Here is a 22,162-nt window from a genome sequence, read left to right on the forward strand (position 1 = left end):
CCAGGCAAGAACACCGGACTGGGTTGCCATTTCCTTCTCCAATGCGTGAAAGCGAAAAGAGAAAGTGAAGTCGCCCAGTTGTGTCTGACTCTTAGCGACCACATGGACTGCAGCCCACCAGGCTCCTCCGTCCATGGGATTTTCCAGGCAAGAGTACTGGAGTGGGGTGCCGTTGCCTTCTCTTGGACCACTGCAGAAGGGGATGGGAAGCCACTTCAGTATTCTTTCCTTGAGAACCCCATGAACAGTATGAAAAGGAGAACACCAGACTGGGTTGCATTTCCTTCTCGAATGCGTGAAAGTGAAAAGAGAAAGTGAAGTCGCCCAGTTGTGTCCGACTCTTAGCGACCCCATGGACTGCAGCCCACCAGGCTCCTCCGTCCATGGGATTTTCCAAGGAAGAGTACTGGAGTGGGGTGCCATTGCCTTCTCCTGGACCACTGCAGAAGGGGATGGGAAACCACTTCAGTATTCTTTCCTTGAAAACCCCATGAACAGTATGAAAAGGAAAAAGATAGGACGCTGAAAGATGAACTCCCCAGGTCAGTAGGTGCCCAATATGCTACTGGAGATCAGTGGAGAACTAACTCCAGAAAGAATAAAGAGACGGAGCCAAAGCAAAAACAACACCCAGCTGTGGATGTGACTGGTGATGGAAGTAAAGTTCAGTGCTGGAAAGAGCAATTCTGCATAGGTACCTGGCATGTTAGGATGACAATCAAGGCAAACTGGAACAGTGAGCAGCCGAGATGAGATACCCCACATCCAAGGTCAGGAGCTGCGGCTGAGAGGAGATACCCCACCTCCAACGTAAAAGAAACCCACGTAAGATGGTAGGAGCTGAGAGGGGGCATCAGAGGGCAGACAGACTGAAACCACAATCACAGCAAAGTAGCCAATCTGATCACATGGACCACAGCCTTGTCTAACTCAATGAAACTAGAACATGCCGTGTAGGGCCACCCAAGAGGGACGGGTCACGGTGGAGAAGTCTCACAAAATGTGTCCATGGAGAAGGGAATGGCAACCACTTCAGTATTCCGGCCTTGAGAACCCCATGAAGAGTATGAAAAGGACAAAAGATAGGACACTGAAGATGAACTCCCCAGGTCGGTAGGTGCCCAGTATGCTACTGGAGATCAGTGGAGAAATAACTCTAGAAAGAATGAAGAGACAGAGCCAAAGTAAAAACAACACCCGGTTGTGGATGTGACTGGTGACGGAAGTCAAGTCCAATGCTCTAATGAGCAATATTGTGTAAGTACGTGGAATGTTAGGTCCACGGATCAAGGCCAATTGCGGTAGCGACCAGCTGAGAAGAGAATCCCACATCCAAGGCCAGGAATGGCGGCCGAGTGGAGATACCACACGACCAAGGTCATAAGTGGAATCAAGAGGACATACGCCAGGTCCGAGGTCAGGGACAGAGGCTGGGCTTTGCTGGAGTAGACGTGAAGGGATACCGCAAGTCCAAGGTAAGAAAAACCGCACTAAGGCAGTAGAGGCTGAGAGAGGGCTTCAGAGGGCAGACAGACTGAACCCACAATCACAGCAAAGTAGCCAACCTGATCACATGGACCACAGCCTTGTATAACTCAATGAACCTAAGACCCATGCCCTATAAGGCCACCAAGATGGACGGGTCATGCTGCAGAGTTCTGACCAAGAGTGGACCACTGCAGATGCTACGCTACGCTCTGCTAAGTCACGTCAGTCATGTCCGACTCTGTGTGACCCCATAGACGGCAGCCCACCAGGCTTCCCCGTCCCTGGGATTCTCCAGGCAAGAACACCGGACTGGGTTGCCATTTCCTTCTCCAATGCGTGAAAGCGAAAAGAGAAAGTGAAGTCGCCCAGTTGTGTCTGACTCTTAGCGACCACATGGACTGCAGCCCACCAGGCTCCTCCGTCCATGGGATTTTCCAGGCAAGAGTACTGGAGTGGGGTGCCGTTGCCTTCCCCTGGACCACTGCAGAAGGGGATGGGAAGCCACTTCAGTATTCTTTCCTTGAGAACCCCATGAACAGTATGAAAAGGAGAACACCAGACTGGGTTGCATTTCCTTCTCGAATGCGTGAAAGTGAAAAGAGAAAGTGAAGTCGCCCAGTTGTGTCCGACTCTTAGCGACCCCATGGACTGCAGCCCACCAGGCTCCTCCGTCCATGGGATTTTCCAAGGAAGAGTACTGGAGTGGGGTGCCATTGCCTTCTCCTGGACCACTGCAGAAGGGGATGGGAAACCACTTCAGTATTCTTTCCTTGAAAACCCCATGAACAGTATGAAAAGGAAAAAGATAGGACGCTGAAAGATGAACTCCCCAGGTCAGTAGGTGCCCAATATGCTACTGGAGATCAGTGGAGAACTAACTCCAGAAAGAATAAAGAGACGGAGCCAAAGCAAAAACAACACCCAGCTGTGGATGTGACTGGTGATGGAAGTAAAGTTCAGTGCTGGAAAGAGCAATTCTGCATAGGTACCTGGCATGTTAGGATGACAATCAAGGCAAACTGGAACAGTGAGCAGCCGAGATGAGATACCCCACATCCAAGGTCAGGAGCTGCGGCTGAGAGGAGATACCCCACCTCCAACGTAAAAGAAACCCACGTAAGATGGTAGGAGCTGAGAGGGGGCATCAGAGGGCAGACAGACTGAAACCACAATCACAGCAAAGTAGCCAATCTGATCACATGGACCACAGCCTTGTCTAACTCAATGAAACTAGAACATGCCGTGTAGGGCCACCCAAGAGGGACGGGTCACGGTGGAGAAGTCTCACAAAATGTGTCCATGGAGAAGGGAATGGCAACCACTTCAGTATTCCGGCCTTGAGAACCCCATGAAGAGTATGAAAAGGACAAAAGATAGGACACTGAAGATGAACTCCCCAGGTCGGTAGGTGCCCAGTATGCTACTGGAGATCAGTGGAGAAATAACTCTAGAAAGAATGAAGAGACAGAGCCAAAGTAAAAACAACACCCGGTTGTGGATGTGACTGGTGACGGAAGTCAAGTCCAATGCTCTAATGAGCAATACTGTGTAAGTACGTGGAATGTTAGGTCCACGGATCAAGGCCAATTGCGGTAGCGACCAGCTGAGAAGAGAATCCCACATCCAAGGCCAGGAATGGCGGCCGAGTGGAGATACCACACGACCAAGGTCATAAGTGGAATCAAGAGGACATACGCCAGGTCCGAGGTCAGGGACAGAGGCTGGGCTTTGCTGGAGTAGACGTGAAGGGATACCGCAAGTCCAAGGTAAGAAAAACCGCACTAAGGCAGTAGAGGCTGAGAGAGGGCTTCAGAGGGCAGACAGACTGAACCCACAATCACAGCAAAGTAGCCAACCTGATCACATGGACCACAGCCTTGTATAACTCAATGAACCTAAGACCCATGCCCTATAAGGCCACCAAGATGGACGGGTCATGCTGCAGAGTTCTGACCAAGAGTGGACCACTGCAGATGCTACGCTACGTTCTGCTAAGTCACGTCAGTCATGTCCGACTCTGTGTGACCCCATAGACGGCAGCCCACCAGGCTTCCCCGTCCCTGGGATTCTCCAGGCAAGAACACCGGACTGGGTTGCCATTTCCTTCTCCAATGCGTGAAAGCGAAAAGAGAAAGTGAAGTCGCCCAGTTGTGTCTGACTCTTAGCGACCACATGGACTGCAGCCCACCAGGCTCCTCCGTCCATGGGATTTTCCAGGCAAGAGTACTGGAGTGGGGTGCCGTTGCCTTCTCCTGGACCACTGCAGAAGGGGATGGGAAGCCACTTCAGTATTCTTTCCTTGAGAACCCCATGAACAGTATGAAAAGGAGAACACCAGACTGGGTTGCATTTCCCTCTCGAATGCGTGAAAGTGAAAAGAGAAAGTGAAGTCGCCCAGTTGTGTCCGACTCTTAGCGACCCCATGGACTGCAGCCCACCAGGCTCCTCCGTCCATGGGATTTTCCAAGGAAGAGTACTGGAGTGGGGTGCCATTGCCTTCTCCTGGACCACTGCAGAAGGGGATGGGAAACCACTTCAGTATTCTTTCCTTGAGAACCCCATGAACAGTATGAAAAGGAAAAAGATAGGACGCTGAAAGATGAACTCGCAGATCAGTCGGTGCCCAATATGCTCCTGGAGATCAATGCAGAACTAACTCCAGAAAGAATAAAGAGACGGAGCCAAAGCAAAAACATCAGTTGTGGATGTGACTGGTGATGGAACGAAATTCCAGTGCTATAAAGAGCAATACTGCATAGGAACCTGGAATTTTATGTACACGAATCAAGGCAAATTGGAGCAGCGAGAGGCCAACAGGAGATACGCCACGTCCAAGATCTGGAGGGGCGGCCAAGAGGAGATACGCCATGTCCACGGTCAGGAGGGGTGGCCAAGAGGAGGTATGCCATGTCCAAGTTCAGGAGCGGAGCCCGAGAGGAGATATGCCACGTCCAAGGTGAGGAGCAGAGGCCGTGAGGAGATACCTCACATCCAAAGTAAGGAGCAGGACGGCGCTTTGCTCGAGGAGCCGTGAAGAGATACCCCATGTCCAACGTAACAGAAACCCAAGTAAGAAGGTAAGAGCTCAGAGAGGGCATCAGAGCACAGACAGACTGAAACCACGGTCACAGCAAAGTCAGCCAATCTGACCACACGGACCACAGCCTTGTCTAACGCGATGACTAAGCCATGCCATCTAGAGCCACCCAAAACAGACAGGTTGTGGTGGAGAGGTCTCACAAGATGTGTCCACTGGAGAGGTATATGGCAAACTTCTTCAGTATTCTTGCCTTGAGACCCCAGGAACAGCATGAAAAGGAAAAAGATACGACACTGAAAGATGAACTCCCCAGGTCAGTAGGTGCCCAATATGCTACTGGAGATCAGTGGAGAACTAACTCCAGAAAGAATGAAGAGACGAAGCCAAAGCAAAAACAACACCCAGCTGTGGATGTGACTGGTGATGGAAGTAAAGTTCAGTGCTGGAAAGAGCAATTCTGCATAGGTACCTGGCATGTTAGGATGACAATCAAGGCAAACTGGAACAGTGAGCAGCCGAGATGAGATACCCCACATCCAAGGTCAGGAGCTGCGGCTGAGAGGAGATACCCCACCTCCAACGTAAAAGAAACCCACGTAAGATGGTAGGAGCTGAGAGGGGGCATCAGAGGGCAGACAGACTGAAACCACAATCACAGCAAAGTAGCCAATCTGATCACATGGACCACAGCCTTGTCTAACTCAATGAAACTAGAACATGCCGTGTAGGGCCACCCAAGAGGGACGGGTCACGGTGGAGAAGTCTCACAAAATGTGTCCATGGAGAAGGGAATGGCAACCACTTCAGTATTCCGGCCTTGAGAACCCCATGAAGAGTATGAAAAGGACAAAAGATAGGACACTGAAGATGAACTCCCCAGGTCGGTAGGTGCCCAGTATGCTACTGGAGATCAGTGGAGAAATAACTCTAGAAAGAATGAAGAGACAGAGCCAAAGTAAAAACAACACCCGGTTGTGGATGTGACTGGTGACGGAAGTCAAGTCCAATGCTCTAATGAGCAATACTGTGTAAGTACGTGGAATGTTAGGTCCACGGATCAAGGCCAATTGCGGTAGCGACCAGCTGAGAAGAGAATCCCACATCCAAGGCCAGGAATGGCGGCCGAGTGGAGATACCACACGACCAAGGTCATAAGTGGAATCAAGAGGACATACGCCAGGTCCGAGGTCAGGGACAGAGGCTGGGCTTTGCTGGAGTAGACGTGAAGGGATACCGCAAGTCCAAGGTAAGAAAAACCGCACTAAGGCAGTAGAGGCTGAGAGAGGGCTTCAGAGGGCAGACAGACTGAACCCACAATCACAGCAAAGTAGCCAACCTGATCACATGGACCACAGCCTTGTATAACTCAATGAACCTAAGACCCATGCCCTATAAGGCCACCAAGATGGACGGGTCATGCTGCAGAGTTCTGACCAAGAGTGGACCACTGCAGATGCTACGCTACGCTCTGCTAAGTCACGTCAGTCATGTCCGACTCTGTGTGACCCCATAGACGGCAGCCCACCAGGCTTCCCCGTCCCTGGGATTCTCCAGGCAAGAACACCGGACTGGGTTGCCATTTCCTTCTCCAATGCGTGAAAGCGAAAAGAGAAAGTGAAGTCGCCCAGTTGTGTCTGACTCTTAGCGACCACATGGACTGCAGCCCACCAGGCTCCTCCGTCCATGGGATTTTCCAGGCAAGAGTACTGGAGTGGGGTGCCGTTGCCTTCTCCTGGACCACTGCAGAAGGGGATGGGAAGCCACTTCAGTATTCTTTCCTTGAGAACCCCATGAACAGTATGAAAAGGAGAACACCAGACTGGGTTGCATTTCCCTCTCGAATGCGTGAAAGTGAAAAGAGAAAGTGAAGTCGCCCAGTTGTGTCCGACTCTTAGCGACCCCATGGACTGCAGCCCACCAGGCTCCTCCGTCCATGGGATTTTCCAAGGAAGAGTACTGGAGTGGGGTGCCATTGCCTTCTCCTGGACCACTGCAGAAGGGGATGGGAAACCACTTCAGTATTCTTTCCTTGAGAACCCCATGAACAGTATGAAAAGGAAAAAGATAGGACGCTGAAAGATGAACTCGCAGATCAGTCGGTGCCCAATATGCTCCTGGAGATCAATGCAGAACTAACTCCAGAAAGAATAAAGAGACGGAGCCAAAGCAAAAACATCAGTTGTGGATGTGACTGGTGATGGAACGAAATTCCAGTGCTATAAAGAGCAATACTGCATAGGAACCTGGAATTTTATGTACACGAATCAAGGCAAATTGGAGCAGCGAGAGGCCAACAGGAGATACGCCACGTCCAAGATCTGGAGGGGCGGCCAAGAGGAGATACGCCATGTCCACGGTCAGGAGGGGTGGCCAAGAGGAGGTATGCCATGTCCAAGTTCAGGAGCGGAGCCCGAGAGGAGATATGCCACGTCCAAGGTGAGGAGCAGAGGCCGTGAGGAGATACCTCACATCCAAAGTAAGGAGCAGGACGGCGCTTTGCTCGAGGAGCCGTGAAGAGATACCCCATGTCCAACGTAACAGAAACCCAAGTAAGAAGGTAAGAGCTCAGAGAGGGCATCAGAGCACAGACAGACTGAAACCACGGTCACAGCAAAGTCAGCCAATCTGACCACACGGACCACAGCCTTGTCTAACGCGATGACTAAGCCATGCCATCTAGAGCCACCCAAAACAGACAGGTTGTGGTGGAGAGGTCTCACAAGATGTGTCCACTGGAGAGGTATATGGCAAACTTCTTCAGTATTCTTGCCTTGAGACCCCAGGAACAGCATGAAAAGGAAAAAGATACGACACTGAAAGATGAACTCCCCAGGTCAGTAGGTGCCCAATATGCTACTGGAGATCAGTGGAGAACTAACTCCAGAAAGAATGAAGAGACGAAGCCAAAGCAAAAACAACACCCAGCTGTGGATGTGACTGGTGATGGAAGTAAAGTTCAGTGCTGGAAAGAGCAATTCTGCATAGGTACCTGGCATGTTAGGATGACAATCAAGGCAAACTGGAACAGTGAGCAGCCGAGATGAGATACCCCACATCCAAGGTCAGGAGCTGCGGCTGAGAGGAGATACCCCACCTCCAACGTAAAAGAAACCCACGTAAGATGGTAGGAGCTGAGAGGGGGCATCAGAGGGCAGACAGACTGAAACCACAATCACAGCAAAGTAGCCAATCTGATCACATGGACCACAGCCTTGTCTAACTCAATGAAACTAGAACATGCCGTGTAGGGCCACCCAAGAGGGACGGGTCACGGTGGAGAAGTCTCACAAAATGTGTCCATGGAGAAGGGAATGGCAACCACTTCAGTATTCCGGCCTTGAGAACCCCATGAAGAGTATGAAAAGGACAAAAGATAGGACACTGAAGATGAACTCCCCAGGTCGGTAGGTGCCCAGTATGCTACTGGAGATCAGTGGAGAAATAACTCTAGAAAGAATGAAGAGACAGAGCCAAAGTAAAAACAACACCCGGTTGTGGATGTGACTGGTGACGGAAGTCAAGTCCAATGCTCTAATGAGCAATACTGTGTAAGTACGTGGAATGTTAGGTCCACGGATCAAGGCCAATTGCGGTAGCGACCAGCTGAGAAGAGAATCCCACATCCAAGGCCAGGAATGGCGGCCGAGTGGAGATACCACACGACCAAGGTCATAAGTGGAATCAAGAGGACATACGCCAGGTCCGAGGTCAGGGACAGAGGCTGGGCTTTGCTGGAGTAGACGTGAAGGGATACCGCAAGTCCAAGGTAAGAAAAACCGCACTAAGGCAGTAGAGGCTGAGAGAGGGCTTCAGAGGGCAGACAGACTGAACCCACAATCACAGCAAAGTAGCCAACCTGATCACATGGACCACAGCCTTGTATAACTCAATGAACCTAAGACCCATGCCCTATAAGGCCACCAAGATGGACGGGTCATGCTGCAGAGTTCTGACCAAGAGTGGACCACTGCAGATGCTACGCTACGCTCTGCTAAGTCACGTCAGTCATGTCCGACTCTGTGTGACCCCATAGACGGCAGCCCACCAGGCTTCCCCGTCCCTGGGATTCTCCAGGCAAGAACACCGGACTGGGTTGCCATTTCCTTCTCCAATGCGTGAAAGCGAAAAGAGAAAGTGAAGTCGCCCAGTTGTGTCTGACTCTTAGCGACCACATGGACTGCAGCCCACCAGGCTCCTCCGTCCATGGGATTTTCCAGGCAAGAGTACCGGAGTGGGGTGCCGTTGCCTTCTCCTGGACCACTGCAGAAGGGGATGGGAAGCCACTTCAGTATTCTTTCCTTGAGAACCCCATGAACAGTATGAAAAGGAGAACACCAGACTGGGTTGCATTTCCTTCTCGAATGCGTGAAAGTGAAAAGAGAAAGTGAAGTCGCCCAGTTGTGTCTGACTCTTAGCGACCCCATGGACTGCAGCCCACCAGGCTCCTCTGTCCATGGGATTTTCCAAGGAAGAGTACTGGAGTGGGGTGCCATTGCCTTCTCCTGGACCACTGCAGAAGGGGATGGGAAACCACTTCAGTATTCTTTCCTTGAGAACCCCATGAACAGTATGAAAAGGAGAAAGATAGGACGCTGAAAGATGAACTCGCAGATCAGCAGGTGCCCAATATGCTCCTGGAGATCAATGGAGAACTAACTCCAGAAAGAATGAAGAGACGGAGCCAAAGCAAAAACAACATCAGTTGTGGATGTGACTGGTGATGGAAGGAAAGTCCAATGCTGTAAAGAGCAATATTGTATAGGTACCTGGAGTGTTAGGTCCAGGAATCAAGGCAAATTGGAGCAGGGAGAGGCCAACAGGAGATACACCATGTCCACGGTCAGGACTGGCGGCCAAGAGGAGATACGCCATGTCCACGGTCAGGAGGGGTGGTCAAGTGGAGGTATGTCATGTCCAACGTCAGGAGCGGCGCCCGAGAGGAGATATGCCACGTCCAAGGTGAGGAGCAGCGCCCGTGAGCAGAAACCTCATGTCCAAGGTAAGGAGCAGGACGGCGCTTTGCTCGAGCAGCCGTGAAGAGATACCCCACGTCCAGTGTAAGAGAAACCCAAGTAAGACGGTAAGTGGGGGGAGCTGCCCGTGAGAACAGGGTCCTTTATCTAAAGGACACAGCCCTGGGAGCTGCCTCAGTCCTTGAGGGTTTGCTTGCAAACATAGCTCTCTGTCCCGCCACCCCAGAGATTAGGCGAGTATTAACTGCAGACACCTGGAGTTCTGGACAAACTTCTCATGCACAAGGAAATGTTATCTGGTGTAAGAAATAATAACAGGGTGCCATTCCCATGCTCTCAAGATTTCTTGTGACTTTTCGTAAGATGTATAGGTCAGCCAAGAAAAATGTTAACTGTCTTGTTTTTCTCTTGCTCTCCTGTATAAATATAAGATTCTGTATAAAGTCGTGGTCAGACCGCTTCCCTTTGTGGAGACGTGTCTGACCCTCTCGATCCCATCTTTGCTGTAGTATTCTTTCTCAGCCGCGTCGTGCACATTCTCGGGACCTGATCGACTTTGATGGCTGGCTCCGGCAGGTGGCGCCCGAACAGGGACTCGAGAATCAGAGCGCAACGACGGCCGCTGCCCGTCAGGATTGAGGTAAGCAACGAGGAATTCCTAATTATTTGAAGTAAGGGGCAAGGAGTGTTATTGTCGAGAGTAATAAATCATGGGACAAGGCAATAGCCGCCAGTTATTTGTACATATGTTGAAAACTATGTTAAAAGGCAGGAGAATTCATGTAAATAGTTACAGCTAGAGAAGTTTTTACTTTTTGTATAAGAAGTTTGTCCTTGGTTCCCAGAGGAAGGAACAGTTAGTCTGGAAACTTGGAAGAAAGTAGGAAAACAATTGCAGACATATTATTCCTTACATGGTCCCAATCGTATCCCTGTGGATGCTTTTTCTTTGCGGACTCTCATAAGAGACTGTCTGGATCCTGAACATGAGGGACATAAGATTCAAACGGCCCTCCCGGATTCCACAGAACCCGAAGTTGCAGAGCCTTCCGCCCCTCCGCCCTAGCCGCTTTATGCCGTGCCTGAGGGAACAGCTTGTAAGGCTGGAAGGAATGATGATGTGTTAAGCTCTGATGAACAGGAAGAGTTAAATGAACAAGCGGCTCAGTACCATAGACAGGATATGCCTTGGGAGATGATGGTTAGTGTGCAACCCCCCTCAGGAAAAGGGGAATTAAAGCATTCAGGGCTTTCTGAAGAACAGCTGGAGAATTTAATTCAGAAAATTGTTATAGCAGTAAAAAAGGATGCACAGGGAGACTCCCACTCCAGCCAGCCTGCGCCTCCAGCATATCCTCCCTCGGTTCTTGCTGGGCTCGACCCACCTCCGCCTTTCGTAGAACCACGAGAGCTTATATCTATCCCTGCTTCTTTGCCCGGTGAAAACATAAAAACTAGAAGTGAGATATTATTATCTCCTCTTCAACAAGCAATTAAGCGAGCTAATGATGAAGGAGAACATATTCCCGGGTTTTCAGGAATCTATCCAGTATTTGAAAATGCTGAACAGCAGAGGTATTATGAACCGCTACCCTTTAAGCAACTAAAGAGTTAAAAATGGCCTGTGCACAATATGGCCCGACTGCACCGTTTACTCAGGCTATTATAGAGGCTTTAGGAAATCAAAATCTGCCACCTAATGATTGGAAACAGGTTGCCCGGGCTTATCTATCTGGAGGAGATTATTTACTATGGAAATCTGAGTTTGCTGAGCAGTGTGGGATCACAGCCGATATCAATCGGCGACAGGGACTGAACACCACTTATGAAATGATGGTAGGAGAGGGGGATTATCGAGACACTAATAATCAACTTAATTATTTGCCTGGAGCCTACCCTCAGATTAGTGCTGTGGCTCTACGAGCATGGAAAAAACTTCCAAATTCTGATAAAAAGACTGAAGATTTATCTAAAATTCGTCAGGGGCCAGATGAACCATATCAGGATTTTGTTGCCCACCTGCTTGAGGCAATTAGTAAAATGATAGGGGATGAGCAGGCGGGAATGGTGTTGGCTAAACAGCTTGCTTATGAAAATGCCAATTCGGCTTGTCAAGCTGCCCTGAGACCTTACAGGAAAAAGGGAGGCTTATCTGATTATGTATGGATTTGTGCCGATATCGGCCCTTCGTACATTCAAGGCATAACTTTGGCCGTGGCATTACAAGAAAAGACAGTCAAAGAAGTACTGTATCAACAATTATTGCCTTAGCGGGTTTTAGTGGACGGCTTGATAATCATTATCCCTCGGATAAAATTTTGCAATTTGCTCACTATCACCAATTTCTCTTTGCAAAAATCATTGTTTCTCAGCCCCTTGCCGACGCCCTAACTGTATTTACTGATGGCTCTTCTAATGGAATAGCTAGTTTGATGATACAGGACAATACTGCCACCTGGCATACTAATTATAAGTCTGCTCAAGAAGTAGAACTATTTGCCGTTTTTCAGGCTCTATTACAAATCTCTGCTCCATTTAATTTATATTCCGACAGTCAATATATCATAAGAGCCTTAGACACTGTTCTTGAGACTGTTCCATTTATCGGTACCCTGAATTCTACTATCCAAACTCTTTTTCGTGATATACAATATTTAATTTGCTCCAGAGTTAATAAATGCTATTTCGGTCATATTCGTGCTCACTCTGGACTTCCTGGACCTTTAGCACAAGGCAATGCTTTGGCTGACGAAGCTACACGTATAATGTTTCCTTCATTGGAACAAATGGCAAAAACTTCCCACAGCTTACACCATCAAAACAGCAATAGCTTAAGACTTCAATTTGGCATTACTCGAGACGCTGCCAGACAGATTGTTAAGCAATGTCAAACATGTCCTCAATTTTTTAGCGTCCCCCATTATGGAGTTAATCCCCGAGGATTGTTGACAAACGACATATGGCAAATGGATATTACCCATATTCCTGAATTTGGTAAACAAAAATTTGTTCATGTTACTATTGACACCTTCTCCGGCTTTTTACATGCCTCTCTACAATCCGGAGAAGCTAGCAAACATTGTATAGCTCATTGTTTTAAATGTTTTGCTGTTATGGGAACCCCTAAGACCATAAAAACAGACAATGGTCCAGGATACACTGGAAAAATTTTTCAACTATTTTGTACGCAATTGTCTATCTCACATAAAACGGGTATCCCTTATAATCCTCAAGGTCAAGGAATCATTGAACGGGCACATCAAACTCTCAAACATCAATTGCAAAAACTAAAGAAGGGGGAATTGTATCTCAATACCCCCTCCAACTCTCTAAACCATGCTTTATTTGTTCTAAATTTTTTACAATTGGATATACGTGGCCGTTCAGCAGCACAGCGATTTTGGAACTTTGATGCGCAAACAATAAGACCTAAAGTCTTTTGGAAAGACCCACTTGTGGGAAAATGGTATGGACCAGATCCTGTAATAATTTGGGGACGAGGGCATGTTTGTGTTTTCCCACAGGATGCCGAAGCACCGCGCTGGCTGCCGGAAAGGTTGGTACGCACGGCGGAAACAATCTCTAGTAAACCAGATGAGGAGATTGATGATTCAAGAGCATGATGAATTACCATCTCGGCAACAACTCCAGGCATTAATGCGAGAGGCACAGAATCGTGTTGCTGTGCAGGGCGATCCGATATTGCCTTTAAGCTTCCTGATAACCTTATTAATTATATTAAATCAGATTAACACTGCACACTCTGAAGAATATTCAAATGCTTACTGGACTTATTTTCCCGACCCTCCCCTTCTCCAACTGGTGGGCTGGGAGGGTCGGTCCATTCCCATATACACTAATGATACTGTGGCTTTGGGGAGTTTTTTCAGATAAACATATTATTCCTAATCAAGTTAATTTCTCTTATCATGGAATGTTTGATCGTTTACCTATCTGTCTAGATATTTTAATTCAACAGGATGCCTTTTTGTTGCGGAGTCAGGATATGCTGATTATGACAATGGTTGGGGCCTATATATTCCTGGAGTAACGAAAGAATCTGGAATTCCTCAACGTCGTAATTGAACTGGTCCTTTAGATATCCCTTTCTGCGACTTTGGAACAAGGGGAAGAGTCACTGCTGCACCATGGAAACTGTGTCGAAATGAGACTGCCACGGTTTATAACATATTTGGGACACATGAGTCATTGTGGGACTGGTCTCCAGATTCGAACAGAAACCCCGGAGCACAAGATAATAGAAAGTTTGCATCCCATATTTGGAACTTGGGCGGCTCTAAAGTGTTCCAAACAGAAATCTGGAAACTAGCTGCCACTCTTGCATGTGAGGGTTCCTACCTTCAAGTGGGATCGCAAGTGAGACACGGTTATTTATGGAATCTCACCATGAGATACCCTCGAGCATGTGTACCTCACCCTTATGCTTTATTAGTAGGATCTATAAATATACAACTTGGGTCATGAAATTATAATGTAACTTGTAACAACTGAACTTTGACTAATTGCATCAGGGGAATTACTAATCAAACTAGGGTTCTAGTCTTACGGCAGCCTGCCTTTGTTATGATTCCTGTAAAAATTAATGGGTCTTGCTATGATGAAAAAGGACTTGAGCTTTGGAGAGAAGTAGAGGGTGCTTTAATGCGTTATCGCAGGGGAATAGGGTTAATAATTCTGGGGTTTGTAGCTTTGGTAACCCTTATTGCCTCCTCGATTACTGCAGCCCTGTCCCTGGCACAATCAGTGCAAACTGCAACTTTTGTTAATAATCTGGAACAAAATGTATCCGTTACCCTGAGGACTCAAGAAGATATTGACAAAAAGCTAGAGGACCGATTGAATGCCCTTTATGATGTTGTAAAATTTTTAGGTGAAGAGGTTCAAGGTATAAAGTTGAGATTACGGGTACAATGTCATGCTGATTTTCGATGGATCTGTGTTACCCAAAAAAAATATAATGGTAGTATAACTGCTTGGGATAAGGTGAAAGCTTATATAGAAGGTATTTGGCATACATGAAAATATTTCCTTAGATTTACTGCATCTACATCAGGAAATAATGAACATTGAAAATGCACCCAGACCTGATTTGGATGTTGCAAAAAGAGCTGAATCTTTTGTTAGAGAACTTTTTCGACATGTACCTACCATCAATAGTATTTGGCACTTGGGAGCAGCCATAGGAGAACTATTCTTAATAATTTTAACTGTTTTATTTCTTGCATCTTGTTTAATTAAAAAACTTATTGATGATCTATGGATGATAAAGGCTTCCATCTATGGAAATTGTCTGCGGTTAAAGGAACATAAGCGTGCGCCTATATAAAAAGAAAGGGGGAGATGCGGGGAGCTGCCCGTGAGAACAGGGTCCTTTATCTAAAGGACACAGCCCTGGGAGCTGCCTCAGTCCTTGAGGGTTTGCTTGTAAACATAACTCTCTGTCCCGCCACCCCAGAGATTAGGCGAGTATTAACTGCAGACACCTGGAGTTCTGGACAAACTTCTCATGCACAAGGAAATGTTATCTGGTGTAAGAAATAATAACAGGGTGCCATTCCCATGCTCTCAAGATTTCTTGTGACTTTTCGTTAAGATGTATAGGTCAGCCAAGAAAAATGTTAACTGTCTTGTTTTTCTCTTGCTCTCCTGTATAAATATAAGATGCTGGATAAAGTCGTGGTCAGACCGCTTCCCTTTGTGGAGACGTGTCTGACCCTCTCGACCCCATCTTTGCTGTAGTATTTTTTCTCAGCCGCGTCGTGCACATTCTCGGGACCTGATCGACTTTGCCGGCTGGCTCCGGCAGTTAAGAGCTCAGAGAGGGCATCAGAGGACAGACAGACTGAAACCACAGTCACAGCAAAGTAGCCTAACTGATCACATGGACCACAGCCTTGTCTAATGCAATGAAACTAAGCCATGCCATCTAGAGCCACCCAAAATGGACAGGTTGTGGTGGAGAGGTCTCACAAAATGTGTCCACTGGAGAAGTATATGGCAAACTTCGTCAGTATTCTTGCCTTGAGACCCCAGGAACAGTATGAAAAGAAAAAAGTTAGGACACTGAAAGATGAACTCCCCAAGTCGGTAGGTGCCGAATATGCTACTGGAGATCAGTGGAGAACTAACTCCAGAAAGATTGAAGAGACAAAGCCAAAGCAAAAACAACACCCAGCTGTGGATGTGACTGGTGATGGAACTAAAGTCCAATGCTGTAAAGAGCAATATTGCATAGGTACCTGGAATGTTAGGTCCACGAATCAAGGCAAATTGGAGCAGCGAGCGGCCGAGAGGCGATACCCCACATCCAAGGTCAGGAGCTGCGGCCGAGAGGAGATACCCCATGTCCAAGGTAAGAGAAACCGAAGTAAGATGGCAGGAGCTGGGAGAGGGCATCAGAGAGCAGACAGACTGAAAGCACAATCACAGCAAAGTAGCCAATCTGATCACTTGGACCACAGCCTTGTCTAAGTCATGAAAGTAAGCCATGCCGTGTAGGGCCACCCAAGACGGACAGGTCATGGTGGAGAGGTTTCACAAAATGTGTCCACCAGAGAAGGGAAAGGCAAACCACTTCAGTATTCTTGCCTTGAGAACTCCATGAGCAGTATGAAAAGGAGAAAAGATAGGACACTGAAAGAGGAACTCCCCAGGTGGGTAGGTGCCCAATATGCTACTGGACATCAGTGCAAAATGCAGTACTTGGATACAATCTCAAAAATGATAGAATGATCTCTGTTCATTTCTAAGGCAAACCATTCAATATCACAGTAATCCAAGTCTATACCCCGACCAGTAACGCTGAAGAAGCTGAAATTCAACGGTTCTATGAAGACCTACAAGACCTCTTAGAACTAACACCCAAAAAAGATATGCTTTTCATTATAGGGGACTGGAATGCAAGAGTAGGAAGTCAAGAAACACCTGAAGTAACAGGCAAATTTGGCCTTGGAGTACAGAATGAAGCAGGGCAAAGGCTAATAAGAGTTTTGCCAAGAGAAGGCACTGGTCATAGCAAACACCCTCTTCCAACAACACAAGAGAAGACTCTACACATGGACATCACCAAGTTGCTTCCCCTGCCCTGCCTGGCCTTGCCTGAAGAAACACCAGTACAATGAAGGCCCTGCCCCATGCTTTCCCTTCACTCCTGTGTCTGCCTCCTTGACTCTGCTGCTTCCCCAGGCCAGAGTGTCTCTCATTTCCAGCAAAACTTTGAGTAACAATGAAGTTTTCTTTCAATGGCACTGACCCTCTCTGTGTTGTCACTCAGTCACTGTTACAAATTAAGACCCAGGCACAAATCAGAGCTACTGCTCCCAACATGGCCAAGTACAATGGCAGCACTTTCATTTCATTATTTTATTCTGCTGAAATATCCTAATATTCTAATAGGCAATTTCTGTTGTTCAGTTGCTTAGTTGTGTCTGACTGCTTGCGACCCCATGGGCTGCAGCATGCCAGACTTCCCTGTCTTTTACCATCTCCTGGAGCTTGTTCAAACCCATGTCTATTGAGTCAGTGGTGCCATCCAACCATCTCATCCTCTGTCTCCCCCTTCTCCTCCTGCCCTCAACCTTTCCCAACATCAGGCTCTTTTCTAATGAGTTGGCTCTTGGCATCTGGTGGCCAAAGTACTGTCTTTTTGATACATACTTAAGATTCACTACTAAAAGCTACTTTATAGGATTCAGCAGATTTTGGTACTTGGTTTTTTGTTTTTTTTTTTTTCCCAGCACTAAGTTGAGCAGTAAAAGTCCAGGTAAGGAACTGTAACGGTAAAAGGACCTTCTTCGAGGACACAGAAGTCAATGGCTTAGAATTAGGCATTTAGGCCTAGTGGAGAGGAGGTGATATCTGGCAACATTCAGGGTTCAATCTCACCTGTGTGGCTGGTACAGATGTCCCTACCATTCAAATCTGGCTCAGATGATAAAGAATCCACCTGCCAACGCAGGAGACATGGGTTCAATCCCTACGTCGGGAAGAGCCCCTGTAGAAGAGAATGGCAACCCACTCCAGTATCCTTGCCTGGAGAATTCCATGGACAGAGAAGCCTGGCAGGCTACCATCCATGGGGTCGCAAAGAGTTGGACACGACTGAGCGACTCACACTTTCCTTGGGAATTAGGTGCTGATGAACCACAGAATCAGAACAGGGCCTTTCAGGACGGATGGTGTGCTAAGCACTGAGAGCTTCTTCCTGCAAGCTGCCACTGCTACCCACGTTAAAATGGGAGAAGGGAAACCTCCCTAGCTGACTCCAGGCACAGCTGCGTAAAATGAAACCTGCGCTTCACACAGAAAGAAACCACCCTCATTGATTTTCCTCCTAATGAACCATGTTCATTCTTCTCCATATTTTTTAGATTTCTTTATTATTTCAAAGACAGCATCTAAATTTTAAACAGTAATTTAAGTGGTGGGAGAAAATATAAAGACAGACAAGAAGGAGAAGAAACAAATGAATATTTTTTAAAAAGCAGGTCATAGATCCAAATGACTTTATGTAATACAGCTAGGTCAGGCAATGGAGTATTTTCATTGTATCAATGGCCAACTTTCAAATAATTTTATGACAAAATGGTAATATCATGGTTCACAGCAATTTTACCATCTATAAATTCGTTCTTTGATGACTGAAAAGCCTTGTCCTAAGACTTGACATATGTTAAGAGTTGAGTTACAACTTACTAAATGTTTTCTTGGCGTTTTCTTGGTTTGGGTGAGAGAAGCAGTTTAAACAAAGACATCTCTTTGATTATAAGGATGTGATCCTTATAGATAAAATGGGATCACCCTTCAAAATTCGGCATGTGAACTGGTTAGAACCTATGGTGGTTGCATGGATAAACCTTGAAACTTTAAATTTTTTTTTTAATTTGGAACTTTAAAAAAATATTCTTTCAGTTCAGATGACAGGGATACACAGGGAACAAGATAACCCACCCCCGACCCCAGCAAAATCGCCTGGACTTTCAGAATACTGTCAGGGTATCAGCTGCATTTCAAAGACACAGGCAGGGATGGAATTATGAATCAAGTCACTCAGAAGAGTGACTGGAAAAATATCTAACAGAGTGTACTGTGCTTCCAGTGTTAAATTTAAGGAAGAAAAATTAACCCCCAAACTTTTATCACTCTAAGCAGATTCTGTTTTTATTCTGATGTAACTAGAGCATTAGGACCAGAAAGTTTTCAGTGAAGTTAAACTGGAATGCTCTGACTTTGAACAAGGAATCACATTATTTTCTGAGATATCCTTAGACATAACATCTCTATCATAGTAAAAAAAAAAAAAAAAAAAAAGAGGAAGGAGGAACAGGGAGGCATATGAACCGCTCTGTTTTAACTAGACTTGTAGCAAACCAGAATTGGGATTCCTTGAAGTTTGTAAGAGGAAGCTTTCTTCCTAATACGACTTGGGATATTGTTTCTTTCATTCGGCTTCATGATAAATAATGTACTCCAAGTGCTCAGGAAGCACCCACCTCCTTCTGTTTTGAATGATGTGGAGGTGTGAGGCTACACAGAGCATGAAGTGACTGCAGTCCATTCCCTTTGGTGTCAAAAAACAATAAAAAAAAAAAGCTTTTGACTTAGAAAATGAACTTATGTTTGGCAGGAGAATGGGTAATTAGGGAGTTGGGGATGGACATGGACACACTGCTATATTTAAAATGGATAACCAACAAAGACCTACTGTGGGGAATTCTGCTCAATGTTATGTACCAGCCTGGATGGAGCAGGGTTTGGGGGAGAACGGATACATGTACATGTCTGGCTGAGCCCCTTCAATTTTCACCTGAAACTATCACAACATTGTTAATCTGCTCTATCCCAATACAAAATTAAAAGTTCAAAGTTAAAAATAAAGGAAAAAATTTCTGCTGCTCTGGGCTGCATCATCACTGCTGACCAGGCTTTTATACGAGAACACTCAGAATGACAATACGGCTCAGAAAGGGGCAGACCAAATGAGGAAGACGTTAACAATGATTCTGGTTAAAGAACTGTGCGAGTTACAACATTTCAAGAGTGAGGCTGAGAAAGCAATAGCATCCAACTGGTACGAGAAAACTCTATACTCTGAGCACAGAAACTTAACTTCAAGACATCTCCTGGAGAAAGCAGGATCACACTGTGGTTATCTGGACACCCCCACACAGAACAGCAATGATAAGCCTTTAAGGTAGAAAAGGATTTTCAAGAAGAGAAAGACCACAGTCAAGGTACACCCACGGTCAAGAACTGCTTCTAACAGAGGTTTCTGGTATACCGCAGTTCTGCTTTCTTTCAGGTGATCAGCTTAGGCTGTAATGCCTGAAAATGGTGACCACTACCGTCAGTGCAGGGGCTGCCCAGGGGGTGCTAGTGGTCAAGAATTCACGTGCCAGTGCAGGAGATGCCTGGGGCGGCAAGATCCCCTGGGGAAGGAAATGGCAACCCACTCCAGTATTCTTGCCTAGAAAATTCCCTGGACAGAGGAGCCTGGCGGGCTACATACAGTCCATCGCATTGCAAAGAGTCAGACATGACTGAGAGATTGGGCACACACATGGTCAACGCATGAATCAATAACAGATTTTAGAAATCACTTGGCCAAATTGCCTTTAAACCATGTTTAAGATGAGATTTGAGATACAAAGTATGTAAGGCACTGGAAACAGGGATTGGAAAATACCTTCAAATTTTCTCTTTGTGATTAAGTTAAGTATTTGCTCACTCCATAATGAAACTGAGTTTTAGCCACTGAAACCTCCTACAACTAAAAACAAATATGACTACGAAGTCTTTCTAATAAAAATGCTTGATGGACTGATGAACCAATCACCACTGGTCATCATTAACCGCATATTTTAAAACTCAAAAATCACATATCTTGAATGAATAATAAAGCAAAACTCAAAGCTGTGATAACTCTCTAGTGTGGTTTTCATCATCTCTTCATTAAAAACATCCACCTCACAGACCAAGAAGCCACCTAAACATACCAGCTGTCGGGCCAGTGACAATGAGTCAGCACAATGTGTTCAAATGGTTATTCCAACTAACATCATCAATATGCACCAGGGGGTTGGAAGTTATACACGGTATTTGAATAGATAACAACTAGTCTGATCATAGTAAAACTTAAAAAAAAAAAATTTTAGGCTGGGTTTGGAAAAAAAAAAAAACTTGCTAAATATTTACATCCCATACCCACCTCCCTCTCTTTGTATATTGTCCTGGTGTGCTTTTTTGGGATAAACAGATACCGAATTCATAGCAGCTTTTTAACGTCTTTCAGTGGATGGACAGTGAGCTCAAATTTACTGATGGGTCTAACATCTAACGCCAATCTGAGTAGAAACACAACATTTTCTAAATGCTTCACACCCACTGGATTAATAAGACATTGTGTTTCCAAGGGGTCTCTGCACTATTTTGGTTGTATTCTTAACATCCCAATATGGGTGGAATTCTAGCTCCCTTTATTCCCCTGTGCTGTGTGGGTGTGCAGGTGGGTGTGTGTGCACGCACAAATACATATCCTCAAATCAGCTACACTGTTTTCAGGTTTTTCTACATCCAAGGTACACCTTCTTATATTCTGATATTCATTTAGTTAAAATGTGCAATTTACCACGTTGGAACTACGGCAGGACACAAGAACACAGCTCTATTTGGTTCTATACTACTTCCTGGATAAGGACTAACTTCACCCCCCACACTGGACAACGGTTTGATTCCTCCATTTCACAGTGACACACAAAGCCTAATAAGCATGTTTTCAGCTAGCCCGGACTCTGAGAAATATGCTTCCAGATAACAAGACAGTTTCCTTCTTACTACCCACCCACACAAGCAAGCTGTTCCCATCTGGAGGAGCAAGACACTTCACTGGGAAGGCAATCTTCTTTCTGGCAAAACCTAAACCACTCGTCAATCACCTTCAGTGTACTGAGCACTGGAAGCATCTGTTCCAGAGAGATTTTTTTAGGTTGTTTTCCAACCATGGGATCCATTCAGATTTCAGGCTGACCTTGTACGGAGTCAGATTCCATCTAGAACAGACTTAACTTCTGAGTAGGAGACAACATCTGCCAAGTGTTCCATTCTGGAACCCTATCAACAAGCATTTTACAAAGCATGATGGATGGATGTTAACTCGTCCGTCCCTGGCACGCCTCATAAAAACTCAAGGCCTTCCAGAAGCGTCGAGAGAAATCAACTATTTCTCTCCTTGCTATTAATGAGCTCTTGCCGACTAGTCATCTTACGCGTGATGATGACTAATATCCGCGCAACGGCAAGCAGGCGCTCTTTCAGCGAGATCATGCCCAGTGTGGCCAGTTGAGCCTTCTGTGCCAATGGCAACACCGCCAGCATCCACCAGGACCATGCAGGACCACTAGGGTTACTCTGCAAAAGAAAGGAAGACAAAATCAGCAGCTCAAGTAGAAGCCTATTCTCAATGTGGTCTTCTGTCTCATCAACACGACCAAGAATTAAATGCTGCCTTCTCTAAGGTCTACTGCAATGGCACCCCGCTCCAGTACTCTTGCCTGGAAAATCCCATGGATGGAGGAGCCTGGTAGGCTGTAGTCCATGGGGTCACTAAGAGTCGGACACGACTGAGCGACTTCACTTTCGCTTT

At 46.4% G+C, this 22,162-nt stretch overlaps 1 protein-coding gene across 1 annotated transcript in view; it reads right to left on the reverse strand.

The window, feature by feature from the left end:
* Positions 1-22,162, reverse strand: part of LONRF2 (LON peptidase N-terminal domain and ring finger 2) — a 56,824-nt gene that overhangs the window by 12,302 nt on the left and 22,360 nt on the right. Inside the window, 1 exon segment of the mRNA XM_070798154.1 lies at positions 1-21,927. This exon segment is cut by the window's left edge and continues 12,302 nt beyond it. Within this exon segment, the coding sequence (XP_070654255.1) occupies positions 21,733-21,927 (195 nt within the window). The 3' untranslated portion in view covers positions 1-21,732.

This window comes from Bos indicus, chromosome 11, assembly GCF_029378745.1.
Source record: "Bos indicus isolate NIAB-ARS_2022 breed Sahiwal x Tharparkar chromosome 11, NIAB-ARS_B.indTharparkar_mat_pri_1.0, whole genome shotgun sequence".
NCBI classification, from domain to species: domain Eukaryota; kingdom Metazoa; phylum Chordata; class Mammalia; order Artiodactyla; family Bovidae; genus Bos; species Bos indicus.